The 27,160-nt window shown below is 35.3% G+C and overlaps 2 protein-coding genes across 2 annotated transcripts; both read left to right on the top strand.

Moving 5' to 3' along the window:
- Positions 1-463: 463 nt before the first annotated feature.
- LOTGIDRAFT_113173 (hypothetical protein) lies at positions 464-6,941 on the top strand (the record flags this gene model as incomplete). The annotated part of the gene is made up of 12 exons (XM_009051030.1): positions 464-504; positions 1,132-1,255; positions 1,846-1,907; positions 2,475-2,552; positions 2,863-2,995; positions 3,437-3,514; positions 3,924-4,087; positions 4,422-4,522; positions 5,163-5,366; positions 5,840-5,934; positions 6,219-6,336; positions 6,736-6,941. Coding segments are annotated over 12 exons (1,404 nt in total), but the record flags the coding sequence as incomplete, so codon positions are not given.
- Positions 6,942-14,896: 7,955 nt separating this feature from the next.
- On the top strand, positions 14,897-25,651 carry LOTGIDRAFT_213289 (hypothetical protein; the record flags this gene model as incomplete). Its single annotated transcript, XM_009051031.1, has 11 exons — positions 14,897-14,974; positions 19,312-19,386; positions 19,864-20,079; positions 20,854-20,929; positions 21,437-21,508; positions 22,267-22,416; positions 22,760-22,932; positions 23,267-23,439; positions 24,241-24,361; positions 25,131-25,190; positions 25,599-25,651. Coding segments are annotated over exons 1-11 (1,236 nt in total), but the record flags the coding sequence as incomplete, so codon positions are not given.
- Positions 25,652-27,160: the final 1,509 nt, after the last annotated feature.

Here is a 27,160-nt window from a genome sequence, read left to right on the forward strand (position 1 = left end):
CAGATTCTGATGATAATGATGAGAAAGGTAAGATGTTATTACCTGTGGGGTAGGGGTAGGGCTAGTAGGGTAGGGATGTGGGAAGTGCTGGTGATGTTAGGAGGGGTTGTCGAGTGCTGTATTGTGTGAATGATGCTTCCAAAAAAACAGCAGTATTCCATTAAAAACATCTCAGATGCAAGAAATTAAAAAAAAAATCTAATGGATATTGCTTGCTGTATTTTAGACATTGTATACTATATCTCAATCACTTGTTTTGGTTCCATCGATGGTTGTATCTTCTAAACCCCACAAGCTCCAAGGAATTCCAAAGACCTTCCACAGGATTCTATACTAAAAATCCATCGTGTTTGACAGAGTATATAGGATTGCCTGTCTCGCTCTGTTCTTATTTGCAACGATAGTAAAAATTGGTTAGAACAAGTATTATTTGTATATTGTAGTTGATGTATCTAAGAGAAAACGAGGCTCCAAACCTCATTCAACACCACTAACATTAAAATGGTAAGTTATCTTGTTCTGAAACCTACTCTCTTGCAGCAGTATTAGTTTATTGAACTAGTAAAAGTTCCTTAAGACCATAGACATCTATAAAAGATCCTCGTTATTTTTGACCAATCTAAACGACGAGTCGATTTATTGCTGTCCTCTCCCCCTAGGATCGTCTTCAATGTCACGAGGATATTGGGTAGTATATGAAGCTGTTTGCAGTTTATGGAGTTGTATTTCGAGTCTAAAATATAAACACCTTCTTACAAAGGATGAGATGTTGAACCAAATCTTAACCCTCCACCCAATTCCTTCCTTTGGAAATTTTTGACTGAATTTGAATCTGAATCTGAATCTGAATGTGTACGTCGCAGGACCTGTTACAACAAATACGCACCGGATAACGTTTTAAACTCTGTGTTGATTTTATTGCTCTTCCATTTCCTGCATCCCATATCACCAAACTACAATCAGTATAAAGTGATGTGTGTGTTAAGGAGACTGTCAGGACAAATAGACGTGTCGCCCAAAACATTTAAAAAATTGCAGTCCCTTGAGTCCCTCCTCAGTTAGCTACGGATCAGCTTAAAGAGGTGTTATGAGTGAATGGTTACCACGTTTCTATGTAAATTGTATATCTAGGTTAGAAGAGAACTATGAGATAGCGGAAGGTGTCTGTATACCACGTTCTACTCTCTACCTACACTACCTAGACTTCTGTGAGAGAAACGACAGTAACCCTATTAACGCTGCTAGTTTTGGGAAGGTAGGTACAGTAACATATCTAATCCCCTCCAGAGCCACGACCGTTGAATATATTCGGAAAGCCCCAAATTTGGTTTGAAAGGAGTATAACATGTCATCTGCGCAGTGGCGGCGCCAGTGGGGGGCACACTTTATTTTCAACAAATCTAAATGTATACTTTTTTTCCCAAAATATCTGTCAGAATGCCATTTTTTATAAAAAAAAAAATCTTCAGAAAACTCTCTAAAAAGAGTCAGTCTGCCCCTATTTGTACCCCAAATCTTGCAAAGCTGGCGCCGCCACTGTTTCTGCGATGGTTAGTATGAACAATGATAAGGCGACCCCATCTCCTCTTTTCCATCTTGAGTTGATATGCCATCACCTGATGGTACTTCTCTTTGGAGGAGTCCATTACTAAACAACTTTTACTCTCGATTTTGTCATGGTTTGGCTGAGGTTTTGATTAACAGAATTGTCTGGTTTGTGTGGATTTTTATCATTTAACATTATACCAAAAGTCCGTACGTGTATTATACTCGAATACTCTGCATATGTTTGGAGAAGCTATCAGTTGGAAGAGAAAACTCACTGTGGTACTTTGTACGTTTCAGATAATACGCCAACAGTTTCCTCAGATCACCACAAGACGATTGGGTACCAGAGGACAATCCAAGTAAGTAGAGTATTCTCACTAACATCTCTTTTGGGGGTAATAACCCAAAACTGTAGGGGATTTGCCTCAAGACACACACTATTATTTTCCCAAAGGTAAAGACAAATTTTTTTTACCAAGGTGTAGTGCCGTGTTAAATAAGACCTATGCCACAATTAGTTTATTGAGCCCAAAACTGAAATCGGAGATAGTAAAGTATTCGCACTATCATCCTTAGTTGGATTTTTAGTTTGCTAAATGTCAAAAGATTTTACTATCACAGAGATGCTCTCTACTCTCGATTTGTTTGGTCTCTAACTTTATAATTGATTTATACTCTTATTGGTGTAAATGACATCGGATAAAGAAATGAATAATATTGGAAATACGAAATAATTCTGGGCTTCAATTCCCAGCTAAATTAAAGTCTTCATGGAGTAGTTGACTGAGCTGTAGTCAATTTCTCCTGATTAGTTATAAATAGGAATACTTATTTTCTTTTATCAAACCGCCATTTTGTCAATTTTGCTATTGGAATATTTTGTATTTTTCTCGATTTTATTTCGAGTAATTTTTACCTTCTTTCAGATATCACTATTATGGAATTGGTGTTCGTGAAACTTCGTCTTACTATGATATCATGTACTCTTCTAAAGGTATTCAAAGGTAAGATACACCGTGTTTTGTTGATGTTTAGAAATAGAAACTGTCTGGCAGACCCAAGCAAAAGGAAATCGGAAACAACCAGTTTGTCATTATATTATATAAGTTTATTAATTTAATTTCTAAAATTAACCCCTTTGTGAATCGAGTGTGATCTGGAGAATTTATCCGCCTCATGAGGAAATTATACTTGCTTTCGAATCGTGTCCATTAGAAAGGGTTACAAGATTGATCTATGTACCTATCAGGATACAGGAGAAAAGGAATACCGGCAGGGAAATGCTTCTTCTAAAAGTGTTTACTTCATTTTTAGTGCTGGAGATGGAAAGAAAGAGTGTAGTAAACAAGTTATCGCTTATTCTCCTCGGTCTAAACTCGGTACCTTACTACCAGACTTTCCCAGTGTCAGAGAAATTAAAATTCCTGCAAATATCGAAGAGGAAAAGGTACGTTTTGAAGTTTCGGTGCTTGCTTATTCTTCTAGAACTTCTTTTTTCTTACCACCATTCTCTATTAGATATAAGTATCGGTTGCATCATTTAGTGCATTATCATTGATTCATACTAAATCTTTTGAAACATCTGATGGTACTTATCTTTGGAGGAGTCCACTGCTATACACATTTACTCCGAATTTTGCCATGTTTGTTCGAGATTTTGAATAACGGAATTGTCTTGCTTGTACAGTTTTCCTATTTCTTCAGGAACCCAAAGAGGTGGACTTGACCTGATACTCATTTCATCTGTAAGAAGGATAGGATTGTTGATGAGTTGTAATGATTTGAAATACTTCAAAGGGAAAGAACGCCATATTATCTTACTCCTCGTCCACTGCTTTCGGCGTTTAGCAAGTGTAGCGAATCCGATATGATCTTGTTATTATTACAGGTATCGACGTTTCTAGTAATGTACAGAACACATTGTCAGCGGATTCTAGATACGGTCATAAGAGCTAACTTCGACGAGGTAAGAAAAAAGGATATTCAGTCACGTCTTTGGGCGTATTTGGGCGATAACTTTTAGGGCAGGACGCCGGGCTGCTCGGCTGCCCCCAAGCCAATGAAATCCTCGCTACGCCACTGTCAGTCACAATGAACCAGAAGAAACAGTGGGTGGACGTTTTTGGCAGCCATCTGAATAAAATTTAGCTAGACAGTGAGAATTTTCGGGCATCATAAGAAGATCCTTTCGGGTCCCTACTCTTTTGCCAAACATTTAACGTGGAGAAAAGGAGAAAATCCAAGAAACAGTGATATACTATTATATATACAGTACCATTATTGTACCCGATTTTTTCATGTTTAGACGAGATCTTTTGGTTACTGGAAGTTACTTTGCTTGTATTGATTTTTATAAAAATCTACGTCCATTTCAGGTGCAAAATTTCCTGATGCATTTTTGGCAAGGTATGCCTAGTCACATAGTTCCTATATTAGACAGTAGTACCATCGTCATGCTAGTCGGTGTCTGTGATTCTATTCTCTATAAAGCTGTTTCTAGTGTTCTCATGCCAACAGTTCTTCAAGCTCTTCCTGAAAGGTGGGTTCCAGACTTTGATTCTCCACCTGGTGGCACTCACTACTTCCATTTCAGAGTACACCAGTTCATAATTCTCGCTAACTATAGGTATGAAATGAAATGAAGTGTGCAAGGAGGAACATTTTGCCAGCATTAACTTACTATCTCTGATTTCCAACATCTAACGATCTTTAAATGTGCACAGTTTGCGGCACCGGAAAATCTCGAGAACGATTGCTAGAAACCTATGTTTCTTTTTTCATGCCACATGACGTTTACTGTTCAAGTAAAGCAGATAATGAAGATTATTTATTCAAAGAAATATAAGTATTCTCTTTCTTGTATATATTTTCAGTTTAACTCAAGTTATCCGACGATTTGCCAAACAACTAGACGAATGGTTGATGCTAGCTTTAAATAATCTTCCCGATACTCTTAGGCGTGTTAAATTTGATCGTAAGTTAAACTGAGAGTAGATTCATTGAGGGACATCAATTAAGCCAAGGGCATTAGATCAATCTTGTGTAATGTATATAGATGTGGTACGGAGTCAGAGGGGGTACAGGGGGCCCCTAGAATAGTGGTTTGCGCCCCCAATTATAGGCCTACCCCACTTTATTTTCAACAAATCTAAATGTATACCTTTTTTCTCCAAAATATGTGTCAGAATGCACAAAATCAGTGGACACCACTACAGAGTAGCCAAAATTTGAATTCAGCCTCAGCAGTTGTCCCCCATTGAGTCAGTCTGCCCCTATTTGTACCCCTAGTCTCGGATGGCTGGCGCCGCCACTGTACGGAGTAACAACAGAAATTGTTAAAGCGCTTTCTTGTGCTTTGGGTAAATTGTAGCATAGTTTCCGTTTTCTCCCGGAAAATAAAAAGGAAAGATGATTATACTTACTTCCCTTTCTTTTCTACGCATTGCAACAACTATTACTGGTTGTCTTTACTGGGCGTCCCAAGTGCCTGATATTTGGTTAATTCTATCACAGTTTACGTAATTTTGTAGCAGAAGATAAATAATTGTTTGATCACGGTTACTTCCCTTTGTTATCTAGATGGTAACGAATCGAATACTGATATACTTTTTCAGTGGCAAGAAGATTCTCCCAAGTGCTGCGAAGACAGACCTCATTAAATCACCTCTGTCAAGCCGCCCGGACAGTTATCCATAGTTCGGATATTACGTCACAGATGCTGGATGATTGGTTGAATATAGATTTAAACAGTATAATTAAACAGACGCTGTATACTATGGACCAGTATACTGATAAAGACCATATGATCATTGTCAATTGTAAGTTATAGTGCCCAGGGCAAGGGGTATTCATTCAATTTTTTGCCCTCTCCGGTGCTGGTATTTTGTGAGAGTGAAGGAATTTAATTGGTTAAAGCAGATGTCATCAGATTAGGTCAAAAGGTTATCTTGACGAATGTTCAAGAGACCCGCCTTTAGACCCTCACTGAAGTGGCTATATTAGAAATAAAAGCTTATAAAAACCGGAACGAAATTTTGGTATAATTTCAATAAGGCTGACCAGCCACTACCTAGTCTGCGATATTAGCATCCGCTAGAAGCAGACGTTAACTTGGAACATACAGCCCTCGACAAAAATAATGTAAACATTATGGCATATCGTTTGCAGACTTTGATTGGCACTTCCGTGAAAGGTGACTATTGCAGTCGAGGTTTTAGACTATGTTCGTAATAGCTTGAAGATGCATGCTGCATGGCTGTTTTGTATTTGTATTGGTTACTGTGTATTTCAGTATGTAGTGAGTTTGAGAAGCTGTTAGAAGAACAATCAGCTATAGAATGTTATATAGAATGGCTGGACAATATGGTGGATAAGTGTGTAGTACAGGTGAGATTTTGATTTTTGATCCTTTACCTAAAGGTGCACTCACACCCATTAGCATGAGAGTTGCGTTCGAAACAAATTCTTGTGAGCAACCATATCTGCCTCTACTCCAGCCTGGAATAGAGTCAGTATCAGCTTCAGTATCTATTTTCGATTTAGCCAATCTGTGAAATACGTTGAAATAAACCAGGGCAAACATGGCATGGGCGAACAGTCGAACAGACCCGGTTTCTGTGTACACTGATCGGCGACTCCTTCTAAGCAACGACTTGGTTTTTCTATTTCAGCCTAGTTCAAAGAAGCCAGGAACTTTGCGGAAGATAGCTCGACAGTTCCTGTTAATGTGGTCGTGTTTTGGTACCAGAGTGATCCGGGATATGACTTTACACAGTGCTCCTAGTTTTGGTAAGGATTCTCAGATTATTTTGACATTCTCTCACCCTCTTGAAATGGTCCTCTTATATTTTCATTCACTGATGTCCGGTATGCTGCACTCTGTGCACACTTAAGATGTCACGACAACTGGAAGTAAAAAAAGACGTTTCGACATTCCCCCGTAGAGCAATTGGTATGAAAACTTCTTACAAATTGCAAATACTAGACTTTAAACATACTTCTGTTTGATTTTGTCTTAGTACCATCTGCATTATTTGTCTGAAACGTGTCATCCTTCTAGCCTCTGAAAGCCTGTGATACTGGTCTGAAACGTTCAGAATCTTACCCATCTCTTTTACACCACCTGGTGTAAGGTCACAATTACAGGTGCAATTAACTCCGTATATTAGGATTTTCTGTATATTTTAGGTTCGTTTCACCTGCTCCATCTAATGTTTGATGACTATGTTTTGTATCTGGTCGAGAGTCTTCATGGTCAGGAGAAAGGACATGATTTCCTCAGAACTATTAAAGGGGAGGATACGGGTAAGATGATTATTTCATTGTGCTGGGTATTTGGAAGGCAAGGCATACCATTATCTCCATATGATTTCGGGTCAAATATGTATAAATAGATAGTAATAGAGGCTATTGCACCTTTCTTGACAAAAATATCCTTCATTGTACTCAAACTGGGGATGAGTGCATTAACAAAAATCTAGAGCAAAAAGGTGGCATTTCTGTCTTCCTTTGGGGAATCGAGGGTTTAATTTTTTTTGGACCTGTACTGCTGAACCCCGTTAATCAAAACCTTTTGCGTTAGGAATTTGTAGTAAGTGGGGAATTTTACAGTGCGAAAAACAAAAAAAGAGTCCTGTTCAATTCCAACCCTCTTTTTATATTGTTTTTTTTCTTTTTAGGTATAGTGTTAGAAAACATACTGATCAAAACAGACCCGACTGAAATGATGAAATCCACCCCAGCCAATCAGGAGAGGTGTTCTGTTATTACTTCAACTAAAGGCTTGCTGAATACAATAGGTAAGGTATTCTAGAAGATTGTCTAAAACGATGCCCTGAAATGAAATGATCTGAAATAAGCTTTTGCGAATTCTTGTTCTGTACCCTTTTGGTTAATAAAACAGGATTTAACGTCCTACCGTTCAGTGCTTTAAAGCTCCACTTGTTCTTTTTGGTTTTTTTTTTTATCAATTTTCAAATTTTTTAATTCTAAATGTTCTATACCTTGTTGGGTTTACTAAAAACAATAGTTTCTTCTGCCTAGCTGAATGGGAAATTTCTCCCTGAAAGCGTTTCATTTCCTTTCATTCATTCACGATTTATCTTACGAGGATCAATTCTGATGTGACACATTGTATTGTTTCAGGTTACATGACTCCCGAATCTCAAGAAGATTTATCTAATGGGTATTGTACAACAGATACGTCACGATCTCGACATCTCTCAACTAATTCAGGGTCAGTATTTAGAATAACTCTATACTCAGTCGAAATGATGGCATCTCTTGGGATATACTTTATTGCCTTGAAAGTAGAACAATCCGAATTGATACCTCTTTTAACACTAACGAAGTGCTATGGGTGACGCCTGTCCAAAGCACAAAGGGTCTCGGCTTGTTGGCCCATCCGAACGACTGGACCCTTTTCTGTGCCAGCCCCTCAGAACTACATCAATGACGGAGGTAAACCGAGTTATAAGTACACTATTAAATATCATTTTGATTGGTATTTTTGCGGAAGTTACAACATTTGTGATGTTTGTACTAAAATACTAATGTATTGTGGATTTTTGTTTCAGAAACGGGTCGCTATTCCAGAATTGTACGAGTTACAACCAGTACAGTCTGAATAATAACAATAAAACACAGACACCGTTTGATTTGACCACACCACAGGTAGGCGTTTACCTTATGACTACTTGAAATCTACTTGCTTCGTCTGTCATTTTCAGAAACAATGAATGGTGAATATTTCATATTTGTACCCCCAGTCTCGGAAGGCTGGCGCCGCACTGCGAACCATTTAAATAATAAAGACTAAATAAAGACTAAAGAGTTTAGAAATTTGTAGTGAATCACCTTTTCTGTCAGCATCAGCTTTATTCAATATTCGACAGGTTTCTTAGCACAGTGCATATATACCGCATTTATATAATTCATTGCCCATTGACTCATTTTCATCCGTCTATTGTTGGAACAAGATAGTTAAAGGTTGAACTTGGAAATGTTTTTGACTTTCATTTCGTTCTGAATTTTACAGCTTTATGACGAGTCTTCTAGAAATCGAACAGTCGCTACAGATTGGCCACGTGATCAACAAACCGGAAGTGGAGACAATATGGCGGTCGTGATGAGAATGTAAGTAAAGTTACTAAGGTCACAGTAAAAAAGCGTTTCCATATTTTCACTTTTGAAAAACAACAGCGGTCATAAAAAAAAACAAAAAAATGACGCAAAATAGGGCGTTGGTATTAACAACTTTTAGAGGAAGCAACTCTTTTTGAATGTTCAGTGGCATTCTGGGTAGATTCTGTATGACCAATACATAATGAACCCCCAGATTACTTTCACTTTCCTTTTGAAAGCTCCTTCTATTGTTTTTTCAGGAACGAGCAGAATGGGTATCAAACGTACTCCAGCGGACGACAGAGTCTGTTTGAATATAACGGTTACTCCTACGATCAGAACGGAAAGCAGGTCGTAACGCAGGTGTCAAATGAAACGCAATATTCGTACCATACCTACGGGAATGTTGGAGAACTCTACAACGTAAACTATCAGGACGGAACTGGCAATAAAAGAAGACTGGAAAACGAGGACCAATATTCTCGATCATACAAGAGACAAAATAAAGAGCAATATTACTATGAAAATGTGCCCGCTAATTTTGCCCAGATTTGAAACAGGGTGAAGTTGATAAAATTTCTAGTCGAACAACTGTGTGCTAAAATTCACCGATTTTGATTCAACAGAAATCAGAAATGTGGAATATAATTTCGTGCACATTGTCTTAGAGGAGTACTGCAGATCGGGAGCTGTGGGTGTTTAAGATCTCAGTTTTTTCTAGAACAGTGGTAATAATGAGAAGAAGTAGGCTCCCATCTCCATCGACGATTTAAAATCTTTTGCCCATGAATCGCTCCTCATCGTTCCTGTATGCCGAGTAGTTAATAAGGGTTCAGATAATCAAGGAAAGGTCGTCTGAGAAAGCACTATGTATAAGAGAGTCCTAAAACAAAGTTGTTATTCTTGTAAACAAATACCAAGAGGTTCCGCCAAGAACTCGCTGCTAAAAGATTAGACAGAGTCCCCGAGACAGTATTACCCTAGTAAAATATTTGATATGCTAGTGCCAAAAGGTTTGATTATGGAATGGCTGATGGAGTAGACAATACCCTTCGAAGGGATCCAAAGTAAATTACCTTTTGAAATAAATAGGAAAGACGTTTGTGATGAAGTTGAACAGCGGGCCTCTCGATTCCGACAAACCAAAATGTTATCCTTGTAAAATATGGGAAACACTTTTGCCGCGAAGCTTGACATTTGAACAGCCGATTGTCGGGATTTCGAAAATCCAAAAGTAATTCTTGTAATATGTAGGAAAGAGACGAAAAAGTTGATGTTTAAGAGATAGTATCTAGTATATTATGGATGATTCCTTGCTCTGTTTAATTATTGGAGATATTTTGACTCTGGCAGGTTTTTCTAGGAAGACAGAACTTCAGTTTTACATTCTCGGCCTCGTCTCTTGACAAAATATTGGGATGAAAAGGTGAAATGCGTCCAACTTGTCTGTTCCTAATGCGGCTCATGAAGGCGAGCAACTTCATACTGCAGTGTGCAATGAGAGAATTATACTATTACATTAGCCTTCTTATATGATCTCCAACTGTTGCAGAATCTTGAACGTTCACAGTTTATTTCAGTTCAAAGGACCTGGGTTTCAAGAACACCGTCTATGGATATATAACTCTACGCCGTGTTTGTGATTGTGAAACTGTGGGTAACAAAATGTATATAAACCTTTTATTTATAAGATTTCATTTTCTCTTTAAATAAAATGTCTCAAAATCGTTATTTTTTATATATATATATATACAATTGACCACTGATATTCGTGATTAGCGGTAGTGAATTTGGAACTTACTGGTTCAATGATAGCCTTTATATTAACTTGAAACTTGTTGACGACATGTACAATGTATCTTGTAGACAAGGCTGAAAGAAAAAGGACTCACATGCTTTCACAGGCTCAAAATAACTGTAGGTTGCGCCCCTTTAGGTAGAATAAATGTTCTTTGAGACCCGAGGTCCGGGTCATTGATTTCTTATCTGAAGTTGTCCACATACCATAGAAATTACCCGTTGTGTATGTTTGTGAATAATGAAAGTGGTCAATGAGTTCTGAAGGCAACTCTCAATTCAGTTACATGAGAGTTGCGTTCGAAACTCATGACCGCTATTCTTATACGCAACTGGTAATCGACATGGTATTAGGCCCATTTTATGCGTTTGGTGTGTCTAGGCATATATCCTTATTGAAGGTTCAAATCTCCTAATAATAACATTTATATCACATGATTTGGGCACAAGTCCAAAATGTTTCATAATAAAAGCAATTTCTCTGTCTCAAAAACTAATAATAGTAAATAGCAACTAGTAATATGGAACTTTTTGCAGAAATTAGGTATAAACGGAGTAATTACTTGACCAGTGAAGATGGCCAACCTTCTTACACTCCCACGTTAACCCCCTTCTTACCCCCCACGTTAACCCCCTTCTAACGCCCCCACGTTAACCCTTTCCCCATTACAGTTTCTAGTGGCTGATATGGAAAAAGCGTCTAGTCGTTCGGATGGGACAATAAATCGAGGCCCCACGTTAAAGATACCTCTACAGTTGGAAATCGAAAAAGAGCAGGCTAATACCGCTGTCCTGGCAAAATTTCCTACATTGTACCCTGCATCGCGTTGGCCGTCTTCATTAGACCACATGTTATAGAAAAGAAAGACGTAAAACTTCATTCATTTCCGTCCAATAGTTTCACTGTCAAACCCATTGATATTTGGGATTTTAGGATTATCTCACCTTATCATTCTGTAAGATTTTGAAAATTGAAATAAGTGTTGCTTTTCAAAAAAGAAAAATTATATTTCAATTGGTCAATACAATTTTCTTGCAGTCAATTACAAATTCACCTCTTTGAGCCAACGATGTTGGGGAATACCATGAAGTGCACAATGTGCTCGGACATTTGCAAAATTTCCCTCATTGAACACTGCATGCCGTTGACTTCTTCATAAGTCTATATCCCTTTAAACAATGTTAATTACAAGATAGATTATTTAATAATTAAAGAATAAAAACACGAGGTTGTAATTAGAGTACGGTGTTAATTATTAATCTCCAGTATCTGTCTACCTTGTAGTTGTTGTTAGTGAAACGTTGGGTAGTAACTAGGATTACTCGAGTTTGAAAATTATTGACTCTATGTCTGATCTCTGATCAAGGCCTTAACTTCACATTTCACAAGATAAGGCAATTCCATCTGTTTAACCCCACTCCCCAAATATTGCACTGAAATTAAAGTGTTTTCACTGTGTGTTTCTCAGATTATGGCACCTTATCGTTTATTTACTGTCCTGCTGAAACTTACTGACTCTATCTGGTAGATATTATTGACAGAGGTCAGTCTGAAACTTACTCTATATCTGATCTCTGATAGTTCTTATTGACGTAGGTCAGTCTGAAACTTACTCTATATCTGGTCTCTGATGGTTATTATTGACGGAGGTCAGTTTAAAACTTACTGACTCTATATCTGGTCTCTGATAGTTATTATTGACGGAGGTCAGTTTGAAACTTACTGACTCTATATCTGGTCTCTGATAGTTCTTATTGACGGAGGTCAGTCTGAAACTTACTCTATATCTGGTCTCTGGTAGTACTTATTGACGGAGGTCAGTCTGAAACTTACTGACACTATATCTGATCTCTGATAGTTATCAATGACGGGGGTCAGTTTGAAAGTTACTGACACTATATCTGGTCTCTGATAGTTATCAATGACGGAGGTCCGTTTGAAACTTACTGACACTATATCTGGTAGTTATTGCTCGCTAACCTGAAGGTCCATGGTTCAATCCTTGCACAGGTCGATATAATACCTTCAGATTTTTCAACCTGGTTTCCCCCTGTCAGTGATGCAGTTACGAGGGCTGACATGGAAAAGGCGTCTAGTCGTTCGAATGGTACACTAAACCGAGGCCCTGTGTGCTACAGACTGTGCCTCGACAGTTGGAAATCAAAAAAGAGACGGCTAATACCGCTGTCCTGACCTCATTGCACCCTGTTTTCATTAGCCCACATGGTGCAGGAAAGAAGGACGCAAAACCCCAATCATTTTATTTCCTATGGTTAGACGTGTTCTTACAAATGCTGTTTTTCCATTTCAGCGATTACAGATAAATTTACCACAAATTGGACTATAGTTGAATAATCCAGACTTTCAATAAGGTGACTGACGTAAAACTCCATATAAATTTCAAGTGAATTTTAGTTTAATCGTATTAATCAGTATACAATAGAAAGCTCCGCGACTTCCTATATCATACATTGTATATTTCTCAAGCTCAATAACTGTTTATTACGTCTCCTAGCAACTAATCACGTGACCTGCTATATACCTGTCATGGCGGCTCTCTAATTACAGGTAGAATATTGTAATGAAGTGAAACAACGAAAATGACCAAAATCCTAGTTTTTAGTTTGTTTTTGTTAATTTTAAATGTGGAATTTTGTGATGGGAAATATGTGTCGGGGAATATTGATACTACTAGTACAGGAGAGGTGAGAGATTTTATATCTTTTATTAATATTGAACTAATGGTGGAACTGTTGCGTATATTATTATTATGAGCTCTTTATACAGCTCTTCATTTATTTCCTCTTTGCCATTAAGGAAGTCAATCGCAATTTCTCAATTTTTTTTTAATCAAATTCGTAGGGGGTGGGGTGGGGGTTAACACAAAGTTTAGAATATTTTGGTGTATTTTAAATCTTATTGTCTGAGCAAATGTTTTGAATTTTTTCGGTATCTTTCAAGAGAATTGGAATATCAGCCTCAAGATAGTATTGATAGTCTTAGAATGTTTTTGTGTTGATAAAAATATAATATTTTGTAAGTTGACATTGAAAAGAAACTCATTTCTCATTGTGGCTGAAAACTGTCCTGTGTAAAAACAAATTTTGAAGACATTATGTGTGCTTATGTTTATATTTTTATCAATGCAAAGATAATCTAAGACTAACAGTACTATTTAAATGCTGCTATTCCAATCTTCTTAAAAATAATAGAGAAAAATTCACATATTTTTTTTTTTTTCTCGGATAATAAGTATTATAACAAATAACCTAGGGAGATAAGTTTTGACAGATGAGAAGGTTCTTTAATAAATACGGTTGTGATATTATTATGTATTTTAAAAACCTGAAACCATTCTAATGAAAAAAAGCTCATCTAGTAATGGACACGTGATTTTTAAAAAAAATCTTCATCTGTCTGACGATGGGACAATAAACGGAGGACCTGTGTTCTACAGACTGTGTGCGTTAATTTGGAAATTTGGACATTAAAACTAAAGTAGGCTAATGCCGCTGTCCTGACAAAATTTAACCTCATTGCACTGTCTTCATTAGCCCATATAGTGCAGAAAAGTAGGACGTAAAACTCCATTCATTTCATTTCATCTGGCTTGCTGAAAAACATAGTTTGAACATGTGCCCTGATCATATAATCCAATAACAATGAGATTAGAGAGGTTTGCATAATCTCTAATCCCCTGGAAGATATACAGGTTATGACTATATATTTAGTTAGTAATATCGTCAAGTCCTACCCACTAATTACTAATAATCAGATAGGAATAGTCTTTAAGATAACAATACTGAATATAAACTTACATGTTATTATTGATTGAATATATAGTATGCGATTGTACTTCATGAATATATCAAATTTTAGGTTGTAACACTGTAGTTACGAAAGCAGAGGCACAGGCATACAGGCTTAACCTCTAGTGAGAGAGTATTGTTTGTTCAGCTGGTTTGAATAATATAACATACTTGGAATATATGAAATCAAAGTCCATATTCTTCAGAATCTGAAAATATCAGAAGACTAATGGTTCCAACAGGAACATTAATATCTATGGAAATTGTAATAAATATTTATATTAAGATTATAGTTGCCTAAATATTTTATAAAATGTCTGATAGAGCTCGTATTCATCTATCTCTATCAATTACAAACCTATATCTTCTTCTGCTATCAAGCAATGTATGCAAGCATGACCCAAATGGATTAAAGAATTAACAAACAGATTAATAGAGAATAGATTCTTAAAGTAATTGTAAAGAGGATTTCTAAATTATTTAAGCTTATCAGGGACACCCAAAATTTTCATGTATCACATAAGACCTTTGCGAAGGTGACGTTATGGATAATCTATATCATTGGATGCACTTAACCTTTGACCTTTGTGTATATTAACTATTGATGTTTCTATAATTTCAGAATTGGATGTTTATATCCAGGTTCTGTTTTGTGACTAAAAGAGGAGAACTGACCTATAGTTTTATTTATCCAAAGGTAAGAATATATTTCTTGATATTGCCAGTGACCTTAAAAAATTGGGAGTGGGGGGATTATTTATCATGATGCTTCCAGTGCCCTTTCAAAAGTTTGGGGGGGGAATTATTTGAGAATGACACACTACTAAATAACAGGAATTTTGTCGAAATTCCTTCTCCCTTTGTACACAGATTTATCAATTTTTGAACAGGAATTGTGTAGAAATTTGTTATCTCTTTGTACACAAGTATATTAATGTTTGGTAATATTGTATTCAATATGCCTGCTTTTCGGACATAATAGAACTTATGCCAAAATAAAACATTTATTTTTCCAAAAGGGATGTGTTTCTTTAAATGTCTTTATAGTTTACAAGTGGTTGCCTAGCAAGATACGCCCACTTTCCTGACACATTTACAGTATATCAAGGGCGGTCACCTATCTGTGTCAAATCATACCAAAAATCTAATTTGTGCAAGATATTGTTGAGTTAAACAAACACACATTATTTAATAAAATTCTGACATAAACTGTCACCTCTATCGCCAACATATTTCATACGTTTTTACTAAGTCAAGGGTAACAACTCAAATTCCGTTGATCGAAAAATCAAATACCAAATTTCGTTTAAATCGGATAAAAACTGTACTCTCTATTGTGTTCACAAACAAATTTTGAGGCGTTTTTCATAAATCAAGGGCAATAACTCTAGAATGTTCATTGAAAGACAGTCAAATTTAAACTTGTCAAAGATCTCATCAATATAAATGATCACACCAAATTTCATTCAAATCAGATAAAAACTGTTGTCTCTATTGCGTTCACAAGCCAATTGTGGATGGACCGACCGACGGACAGATGCGACGTTAATATACGAACACATTATAATATAGGCGTATAAAAAGATGTTATGTGAAAAAGGGTGAATTGAATCCAGTAAACTCTGAGTATAATGTGTTAATTAATTAGGTCGTTATTGTTAATTAGTGTAGGTTATTAACATGGGCTATTTTAAAGATAAGCTATTATTATATATAGAATACAGTATTTTGATAACATGATATTTATACTAAAAATCAATTTCCTGTTATCAACAATGTTTAAAGAGATTTTAAAGAGTTTTTCTTATCTGTTAACGTGTATCAGGGACTCTGATAACTAGGGTTGGGTAAAATGATCGAAATAATCAAATTTCACAGTCGAGTAAATGTCAAAATTACGTTTTCTCCACTGTACCTGTTAACAAGTACCATAGTAATCTCAGCACATAATATACCCACAATAAACTATAATAACCGATCAAAGCAAGAATACAATTCTGTGACGCAAAAATTACCCATGAATTGAGAATTTTGGCATGTTTTTTACTTTAGTATTTACAGGGTTTTTCAATTGAATTATTTTGATTATTTTTTTGATTATTGATCGGTAATGTGCCATCAATAACCAATCTCAATTTGTTAATCGAAACCCAGCCCTACTAAAAACTACATAGTAAATAATGTAATACATTGTATTCTATTCTATTGATACTCGATTTAAAAACACTGCCATCTTTCCATCCTCACATCTCTGTTTTGTGACCTAGGCCAGTGCTTTTATTGGGATTTTTAAATCTCAATCTCACATTATAATATTGCACTTTATTTATTGTATTTATGGGTCTCGGACCTAAATACTGTTATATGAATATAAAGATAACATCAATTTGCTTGACAATACCTTTCTTAGTTTAAATGGTTTAAGGGGACAGATGCATAATTCTGTGGAATTGATTTCAGTCTTGAATATATTAAATGTCTTCAGAAGTACTAGAAATGTACAAAAATCTTATAATTCCTTTAAAAATATCTCAATTTCACTTTCTATTTCTATAGATATCTTTTCTATATATGGCTCGTCTTTTAAACTTTCAAACGTAGATAATTCTGGACATACATAGATTTGAAGATTAAAATTTTGACCGTGAGTGCTGAACACTATTACTGATTGGCTTTGCTAAAAAATTATCGTTTTTGAGACTAAGGTACGATTGATAAAAAAAAATGGGGAACCTATCCCTTTAAGGCTTCAAGTTACAGTATATCGTAGCCTGGTGTGTGTTATATAACTTCTATTAGTTCTATTACTAATTATTCATGTTTCTTTTGTCTCAACTAGACCGAAACTATAACAAACAAATAACAAGTTTTCTTAAACTAAATATTTAAATGATTTTCAATTGATTTTCTGGTGAATTTGTATTGAAGAGCACATTGATTTTGATTTAGTGGGATTGGAGAAGTAGGCCTTAAAGACGTCAAGGTGGTGATTTTACTACAGTGACATAACGTTAGCGTTGTTTGTTTGCGTTTTGACCCTCGTTCTGTATCCAATATGGCCGACATATACCTTGATTGCAATAGCCACCTACAGTTCATAAATGCAGCGATTTGATTGGATTGTATGCTACAGAATACAGCCAATCAGAGTGCTTGACTGAAAGACCGTAAACAATTTGGTTGCGCTTTTACTTTTGTGATACAAGAAATGGGGCTATTACAGTCAAGGTATAAGAATGTGCTTGTGATAGGTTGACATTTACATAGGCTGTCAGTAGTGATCTAATCTTCTGTTATTTTATTGATTTTGTCATCTTGACTTTCACTGATACAACCTGACAGATGTCTACCTCATTTGATTTGTTACCAAGGGGGAAGGAGGTAAAGATTATATATAAGTAGTGCAGTGAATGTGATTATTGAGTGAGTTTTTACAGTCCAGGCCCCGTATTTTCGAAATGATCTTAGCGCCAAGTTCTTATCTTTTAACATTGATTCTAGGAAATCCTAGCACTAAGATCGTTTCGAGAATACGTGGCCAGGATTAGTTTGTAATAAATGTGTATCAGTGTGACTGTTTATGACAACCAAGCAAATCGCTGACGACCTTGAGAAAAATGACGGAGAAAATTTCATTATTTTCGCTACGAGCCAATCGATTTAAAGTTTGCGATAAATAAACATAACTAGGGGTTGACATTGATGGACTTTAGTGTAGATATGTTGTTCTGCGTGAGAAGTGCATGTTGATTTCAACACACAGTAAGTTCACAACTGACCATAAATCTTGTCTGTAAACAGAGTACCTACAAAAATATCATCCGCATGTCATATAAGCTTCAAAAATAGAATAAATTTATAACTTTGAAGTATAGATTGTGATTGTGGTATTTAAAAATATATTTAACTATTATCACTGTGTAAGAATATATTGAATGTACTCACTAGAATTGTTTATGACTTTAAGTATTTGTTAGGGTATATTATAAGACATGGGTTGAACTTTCCCTGTAGGCCCACATAATGACACATTGTATTGAAATAAAAAATATTATGAAACATTTTGGACTTGTGCCCAAATCATGTGATATATATTATTATTAGGAGATTTGAACCTTCAATCAGGATATATGCCTAGTAACATGATAACACAACTTTTTTGGGGTAGAATAGGACTGGGTACTCTTTCACCAAGGTCATGTTTACCATTTTCAGGGTTTACTTGGGTCTTGAATATATGTAAATAATCTTCAGAACTACTAAAACTGAACGAAAATCGCCTTATCTCTTCAAATATAGGCCCATTTGAAACTAGAAATTTTACTCACTTTTTCTATGTATGTGTTTCCTAAATATGGCGCAGTTTCAAGAAAAGATGAGTCATCTTTTTAACATTCAAACGCAGATAATTCTTGACACACATGGATTTGAATACCCAAATTTCACAGTGTCCTGCAAGCACTATTACTGATTTGTTTGGATAAAAAATTATTCCTATTTCTGAGAGTATTGTACTGTTGGTCAAAAGGAAAGGGAACGAGTCCCACATATAGTGACAGTGTGAGCCATTACATTGAATTTTTTTATAAATATATAGAAATGTATATGTTTAAACACAGAGGAAGCTGACTGTTTGGATGAAAAAAAATTTAAAATCCAAATATTTTCAAAAAAGTTACCATCATTGAAGTTCTTAAAACAAGGATTAGGCCCTCTTCCGCTATTGAAATTACTAAACAATGGTTTTACATCGTTTAGATATTTGATAAATCTGTGTAAAAAGAAGAATCTTGATTTCAATCCTATCCAAAAATTCAAATAGCAGTAATTTTGCAAATAATGAAAATATAGGTTTATTATTGGTATGAAAGGAAAGTTTAACATATCCTGTGTCCCTTTTGGTCATGAAGAAATTTCAAGAATATGGAATTTGAAGTATCAATGCCCTACAAAAGTGGAATTAAACACTAATCCAAGCTTGACTTGTTAGCCTCCATGTTATTAACTTTACCCGTTTTTTTTATGTATTTTCAGGAATATGCCCCGGAATCAATTCTGCTGTACTATGATGAACCAGGTCAATGGCAGGCTGTATATAAAACTAATACTGTAAGTCAATTTTTCAGACCAAAAATGGGAAAATAGTTGATAAGGGATATTTTTTAGCTGTTTGGGTTTTGAACAATGTTTCATCATTCTTATTGGGTACATGGCATTATCTGTCTTCATAAGCCCATTAGGTGCAGAAAAGTAGGATGTAAAACTCCATTTCATTTTCTAATTCAGTACAAAGAAATTGTCTCAGTAAGTAAAAATAACTGATTAAGGCTTATTTAAAGAGATTGCACAACTGGATGTAAAACTTGATACGACAAAGAACAATGGGATGAAAAACTCTTATTTCAAAAGTCAAAAGATACAGAACAGTAGGATGAAAAACTTCATTTCATTTCATTAGTTCAATAAGATACAGAACAGTAGGAAGTAAAACTTTTTATTTCAACAGTCCAATAAGATACAGAACAGCTTGATGGCCCCTAAATAAGCTACTGGTTGGATGTAAAACTCTATTTTTGTTGGTTTCAGAATTGTTCAGTGAAGTATAGTAAACTGAGTGTACAGAATCACCAAGTTATACAGCTTGATGATTCACAGGACTACGCAGCCTCCAGTTCAGGGTGTAAACTCATGGATCAAAATGGCTACAAGTTTTATAACTGTAGTGGAAAAAGAACATTTCGTTCATCTCGTGAACGCTGGTGGTTTATTGCCCTGTCTAGATGCGAGAATAAACCTGGACAGGTAAGAAATGATATCTATATAGATATAGATTCATTGAAGGGCAAAAGAAAGGTCATATCTGAAAATATTGATACATCTGGACAGACACTGGCAGTTACATGTTCTGTGGTCAATAAACTCATTTAACATTCTACTGCTTCTTTTTGTAGCTTGAAATCCATTTTACACTGACTTACTTCGTTGTCTTTACTTATATATATATGATTGATGTATAATAGATGGATAGGGTGTAGTGTTTAAGCTGTTGATAGACTGATTTCTTTGAAAATTCTCACAGATAGACTTTAAGATGTGCTTGTCCAACCCTGAAAATATGAAAGTCATGGAAAAAAAATTGTACAAGTACTGTAACAACATCCTGAAGTCTATCTCTGAGAATTTTGAAAGAGATCAGTTTACCAACAGCTGAGATATTACCTGTCGAACTTTGGGACGTTCTTTTTGGCCCACCCTACATATAACGCCTTTTGCCTTGCAGTATATTTCTTGTCTTGATAGAGCTCATCTCAGACTTCCAACATCTGTGTTTAAAATATTCAGGAGCTTTAAGCTTTTCAGTTCAGTTTTTTTTTATAGATGTGGGCTTCACTTTATCCATCTGTTAGTGTGGTGGATCTCACTCTTCTAGAACACCCTGTATCATTCTACAACTGGAATTGTCAACTTGTCAACTTCATAGCTTGGTAGATGACCATTTAACGTCTGCTTTCAGCTAACTAGTCACCTCTTTTATGAAGATGCACATGTTTCTATTTTTAGCCGAATGGATTGAAGCTGGATTATAACATGCATCTGACCAATGGTGAACCAGATGAATTGCTCACTTACGAATTCTCTGCTGATGAATTTTGTAAGTTATTTCTCTGTGTATGATCTGAAAGAGATTATAAAGAGGTTTTTAAAATCTTTAATGTGTATCAGGGGCACTGATAATATCAATTAGCAGAATTTCAATTTTCAATCACATGTCTGTGGTAAGTGCAATTCCACTAAACTAAGTGTTTGGTGAAGTCACTTATCGCAAAATATGCTTTATCACATAAGGCCCTTCACAATTAGTGTCGTCATCTAACACTTATTTTTAGTGGAATTGCAGAAACCACAAACATCCAATCTTAAAGGGAAACTGTGTGGTATTGGATGAAGAAACAAAGAGGAGAACTTAATTATTTTTAGAGCATCACCCGAAAACTCTACTTGTCTGCCCGAGGTTTATTTGATTACTGCCAGAAAAGATATGTCCCCTACGCCTATGATTACTGTTTGTTTTGTTGATTTGTTGTTTCTTGTGTAAAAATGTTATGGTTAGCTGACTTTAAGGTGATGAAAATATTACATCAATATCCCATTATTTCAGATATCCTACCAGTAGATATAGCGTTTTTACTTGGTTATTTAATCATGGTATTTTTATCAATCGTCGTAGCCGGTAAGTTGAACATTTTGAACCCCTTTTCGTCACTAGATCGTCTTGTCAGACCTGTGGCTACAGGTGGTCAAGGGGGGAAATGGATTACCCCACTGAAAAAATTCTGACAACCTACCAATTTCATTACATTGAATAAAAACCATACACAATGGATATATTACTTGCCCCTCCGGATATATTACTTACCCCTTCGGATATATTACTTGCCCCTCTGGATATATTACTTACCCCTTCGGATATATTACTTGCCCCTCCGGATATATTACTTGCCCCTCCAGATATATTACTTGCCCCTCCAGATATATTACTTGCCCCTCTGGATATATTACTTGCCCCTCCATATATATTACTTGCCCCTTCGTATATATTACTTACCACTTCGGATATATTACTTGCCCCTCTGGATATATTACTTGCCCCTCCGGATATATTACTTGCCCCTCCGGATATATTACTTGCCCCTCTGGATATATTACTTGCCCCTCCATATATATTACTTGCCCCTTCGTATATATTACTTACCACTTCGGATATATTACTTGCCCCTCTGGATATATTACTTGCCCCTCTGGATTTATTACTTGCCACTCCAAACAATCAAGTCTGGCTAAGCTGCTGTATCAAAGAAAGGTAACTCCCATTAATGATGTTTATTGAAAAACATAAAATGACTTCATAGTCAACAAATCCCAATTTGCATTAAATGGGAGAAAGGGCCATATCGAATCAACCTTCACATTCTCTGTCTTTTATTCCAGTCCATCTAAAGAATCGTCAGTTATTCCACACCACCTATAAAATGTATATAGTGTCACTAGGATTGTGGACGTTTCACTTGTTGTTATTGAGTATTGCTTATGGTCGCTATGGTGACAGTGGATACCCGCAACCTAAAACTGTCCTGACAGGTTCGTATTTATTTCCGTTGATGAAACAATGAACAATTTTTTTAGGAAATTTTCCCTGTTTCCTTGATATTCTGTTGATATTTTTTAATTTTAAAAGGGTTGTTTTTCATCCTTGTTTTGTTTTGTCAATCAAAGGGAGACAACCATAATGCAACTAATTTCAAAAATCATTAACAGAGAAGTATTTTAAAAAATAATAGGCAAGCTGAGAAAACTGTATTGTTAAATAACTACAAGATGATGTGCATTTTTATTGGAATAAAAGAATCATGCATATCATTTTGCTCATTTCATTTCATTTGATGATTCTAAATTATTTCATGATTTGTAATTTTTATTCCAGCTCGTATATTTGGTGCAGCGAGTCTGTTGGTGTTTTTATTAATGTTGATATTGATGGCGAAGGGGTACACGATAACTAGGGGTCGCCTCAGTCAACAGGGTGCTATTAAAATAACAGTGTTTATGTGTATATATATTGTTGTATATGCTGTACTCTTTATTTGGGAAGCAGAGGTGAGTCAACTTATTTCAGGTTTTCAAGTTATCCTTAACCCGTTAAACACTAGCAGCACCTTTACTGGCCATTTTTCATGTGGTGTTGTGGCTTTTCTATAGCTGGTCCCCCAAATTTCACAGCATTGCGTTCTAAAAGGCATGGTCATTTTGGCCCCCACTGGACCTCTCTACATAATTCTTTAGAGAATTGCCACTGGTGGTGAAATAATAAGTCAGTACTGGTATATGTATGTTTAAATCTAGCGATGTGTCTAACAATAAGCCCGAGGTTTGGCTTAAATAAACCACGCAATATATAAAACTGCTTAAAAAAATCCTATTTTTGTTATAGTTATTTGATCCTGGTAAAGTATTGTATCTATATGACAGTCCCCCTGGATACGGGCTGGTTGCTATGAGACTAATTGGCTGGCTGTGGTTCCTGTATGCCATATTTTTCACCCTGAAGAATTTTCCAAGTAAAGGGGCGTTCTATTATCCCTTCTTTATCTTCTATACAATATGGTGAGTGAATTTTATCACATTTCATGGGGAAACAAAATGAATGAAACAAGTTCTACTTCCTACTTTTCTGCACCACGTGGGCTAATGAAGACGGGCAACGCCATGCAGGTTGCAATTAAGAAAATTGTGCCAAGACATTAGTCTGCTCTTTTTCGAATTCCAACTGTCGAGGGATCTTTAACGCGCACAGCCTGTAGCACACGGGGCCTCGGTTTATTGTCCCATCCGAACGACTAGATGTTTTTTCCATGTGAGCCCCTCTTGCCTGAATTACTAACTGGGTTGAAAAATCAGAAGGAATCTCGACCTATACTGGGGTTGAACCCTGGACCTTCAGGTTAGCGAGCAAGCGTCTAACTTATTGAGCAACCGCGGCTCCACATTTTTTTGGGGGAGATGTTGGGGCTCATTCATTGGAATATCAATGAAAAAAAAAATAGCCTACAAGGAAAGTGCCTATTGATGTCAAGGTTTTAGACAGAGTTAAAAATGCCTTGACATTATGAAGAAGTCCACAATTACTTGGAGATGCTGGGTTGGAATATAGGCATAATGAACTTGATCTTGTACTCTATAGATCCTAAATATAAGATTTATTAAAATGTTTTCTGATCGCTGCTTATTGATTAGGGAGAGCCTCCAGTATTCAGCTGATTAATTACCCTCAACATATAAAGAGAAGAGGAGAAATAGAATTAGTCAAACTGTTCATTATAAAATACAGTGATATTGATGCACTTGCCGTTGTCCCATATAAAGCCAGTCTTTATCAAATAATAACTGATCGTTGAATTTTTCCAGGTTTTGGGCTGGTCCTATTATAATCATGGTAGCTCAGCATGCTCTGGAACTGTGGGTTCGTGAAAAGACAGTCAATGGCGTTGAAATGCTGATTGCTTTACTTGGACATCTCTTTTTCTTGGTGAGTGAAGTTTTTTTTTTATGGCTGCTAGTTTAAAGGCTTTGAATTATAATTTTTTTCACCATTTTCAAGCGCCCACAAGATTGTATATAAAGGGGTTGTAAGGAGATTATCTAACTTCGTTATAAGTGTCAGGGACACCGCTAGCATCCATTTGCACCATTCCAATTTTCCGTCAGATGTCTGTGGTCCCTGTAGATATAGAAATACTTGACTATATATGACATCTCTATCACAAAATTGCTACTTATATCTATGAACTTTTGCGATAGCCCCATCATAAACTAATAAGTTATAGTTGAATTGTAAGAACCACAGACATCTGATTGAAAATTTGAATGTAGCAAATCTATAAATGCACATAAAAGTTAGGAAATCTTCTTTACAATTCAATTAATTTGCATGGCATGTTTAGATCTTTATTGCTGAAGTATATTTTATGCATATTCATGAGTAAAATTATTTTTACTGGTTTTGAATTCAATATTTGTATGTGTAGCTGTACAATTGGCATAAAATTTCTCTCTCAAAGATAAAACTCACATGGTGCAGAAAGAAGGATGTAAAACTCCATTCATCTCATTTCATTTCATTTTAAAAAAATTAATTTGTGTAGATATCTTTGTTTAATAATGATATGAGGTAAGGGAAATAACTCAAGATATGAGAGAAGGGCAATAACCCTGTATTTCATGGACAGAAAGTACTCTATATAAGCATGGCTTCAAATTATTTATTTTGATTTATTTTAATTTATTTATTTTGTTAGGTTTTAACGCGACCAGGTGCAGCTAATGGTAATTTTCCCTATCACGTTCGAACTTCACAGGTTTGTTTTTATTTCAAATTATTTCAAACTTCAGTTGTGAATGATTTTGTTTTTAAATTCATGGTGTGGTATAAGATGTCCAATTTTCAAATTTTCATTTGAACAGTAACATAGAAAACAGTAGGACACAAAACTGTATTCTGGAACAGATTTAAACAAAAGTTTGAAAAATCTAAAACTCCTCTCAATTGTAGCATTTCTTTAATTTACCAAACTAGAGTTAAAAGGTACACAACAGTAGGATGTAAAACTCCATTCATTTTATTGGCCAAGGTGACAGAACAGCAGGATATAAAAAGTCATAAAATTTGAATGCTTTAACCACCATAGAGTCCAGACAGCAGAGTCTTTCCAGAACAGTAAACTCCAGTTATAGGCCTACCTCAATAAACTGTGTTGTGTTTTCAGATTGCTGCAATGACAAATGGACCTGAACAACAGGCCAGCACACACGAACAAAGAAACAACGAACCAAATCAATTTCAGGACTACCCCTACTCTGTCACATCCAATAACATGGTTAATGGTACTGGTCCAGATTTAACAGGGCTTTTTGTCGTCTCTCAGACTCACAGTGAACCCATCGAGAAATCTCAGCCTGCAACTAGTACTAATAACTTTATTGTAAGTTAATTTTAATTACTAAACTTGTATTGATAACTTTATTGTAAGTTAATTTTAATTACTAAGCTTGTATTAATAACTCTATTGTAAGTTTATTTTAATTACTAAACTTGTATTAATAACTTTATTGTAAGTTTATTTTAATTACTAAACTTGTATTGATAACTTTATTGTAAGTTAATTTTAATTACTAAGCTTGTATTAATAACTTTATTGTAAGTTAATTTTAATTACTAAGCTTGTATTAATAACTTTATTGTAAGTTAATTTTAATTACTAAGCTTGTATTAATAACTTTATTGTAAGTTAATTTTAATTACTAAGCTTGTATTAATAACTTTATTGTAAGTTAATTTTAATAACTAAACTTGTATTAATAACTTTATTGTAAGTTTATTTTAATTACTAAGCTTGTATTAATAACTTTATTGTAAGTTAATTTTAATTACTAAGCTTGTATTAATAACTTTATTGTAAGTTAATTTTAATAACTAAACTTGTATTAATAACTTTATTGTAAGTTTATTTTAATTACTAAGCTTGTATTAATAACTTTATTGTAAGTTAATTTTAATTACTAAGCTTGTATTAATAACTTATTTGTTATGGCACAAAAGTAAGAGTCATTTTTTTTTTCAGAATGGATCTGATATCAATCGAGCTCCAGTATTCCAAGGTCGTCTGCCCCCGTTGACAACAGGCCTGCCAAGTTACGAAGCCTTATTTACTGTAGGTGGAACCAAATAAGGTAATCATCAAGAATCACGTCTGCTGGAAAAAAGGTCTTGTTTTCGTTCATCAGAAGTCATTTTAGATTATGTTAAGTGCTCCATTTTGAAGCAGACAAAGTTGTGTATTTTATTGCAACTCCATTTCAGGGGTGTGCCCTTTATATTTTCCGACACCCTTAATTGTGTGTGAAACCAGTCCCTCCATTTTGTAAATATAATATATGATGTAATATAATTATTAAAAACTTTTCTGTGATTCTTTAATTAATCCTTGCCAATAATTATTTTTAAGCTTAAGTATTAATAGTATTAAATGTACATAGCTGTATACTTCTTGTATAAACTACCACACTTTTATTGAATTGTGCAAAAAGTAGATGTTATATTTTGATTCTAAAAAAGTGAAAAGATGGCTGTAAGTGAACATTATCAACCGGTAGTTAATGTGAAATGTTTTTTATTACCTTATTTTAATGTGGCTTATTTCCCCTTTTTATATCGTGTCATTGGTTTGACCCAACAGAACAAATTTTAAAATATGAGTATACACAAATTTTTGTATGAATGCAGTGATTTGATTGGATGGTATGCCAAAAATACAGCTTATCAGAGCCC

This window comes from Lottia gigantea (genome assembly GCF_000327385.1).
Source record: "Lottia gigantea unplaced genomic scaffold LOTGIsca_16, whole genome shotgun sequence".
In the NCBI taxonomy this organism is placed as follows: domain Eukaryota; kingdom Metazoa; phylum Mollusca; class Gastropoda; family Lottiidae; genus Lottia; species Lottia gigantea.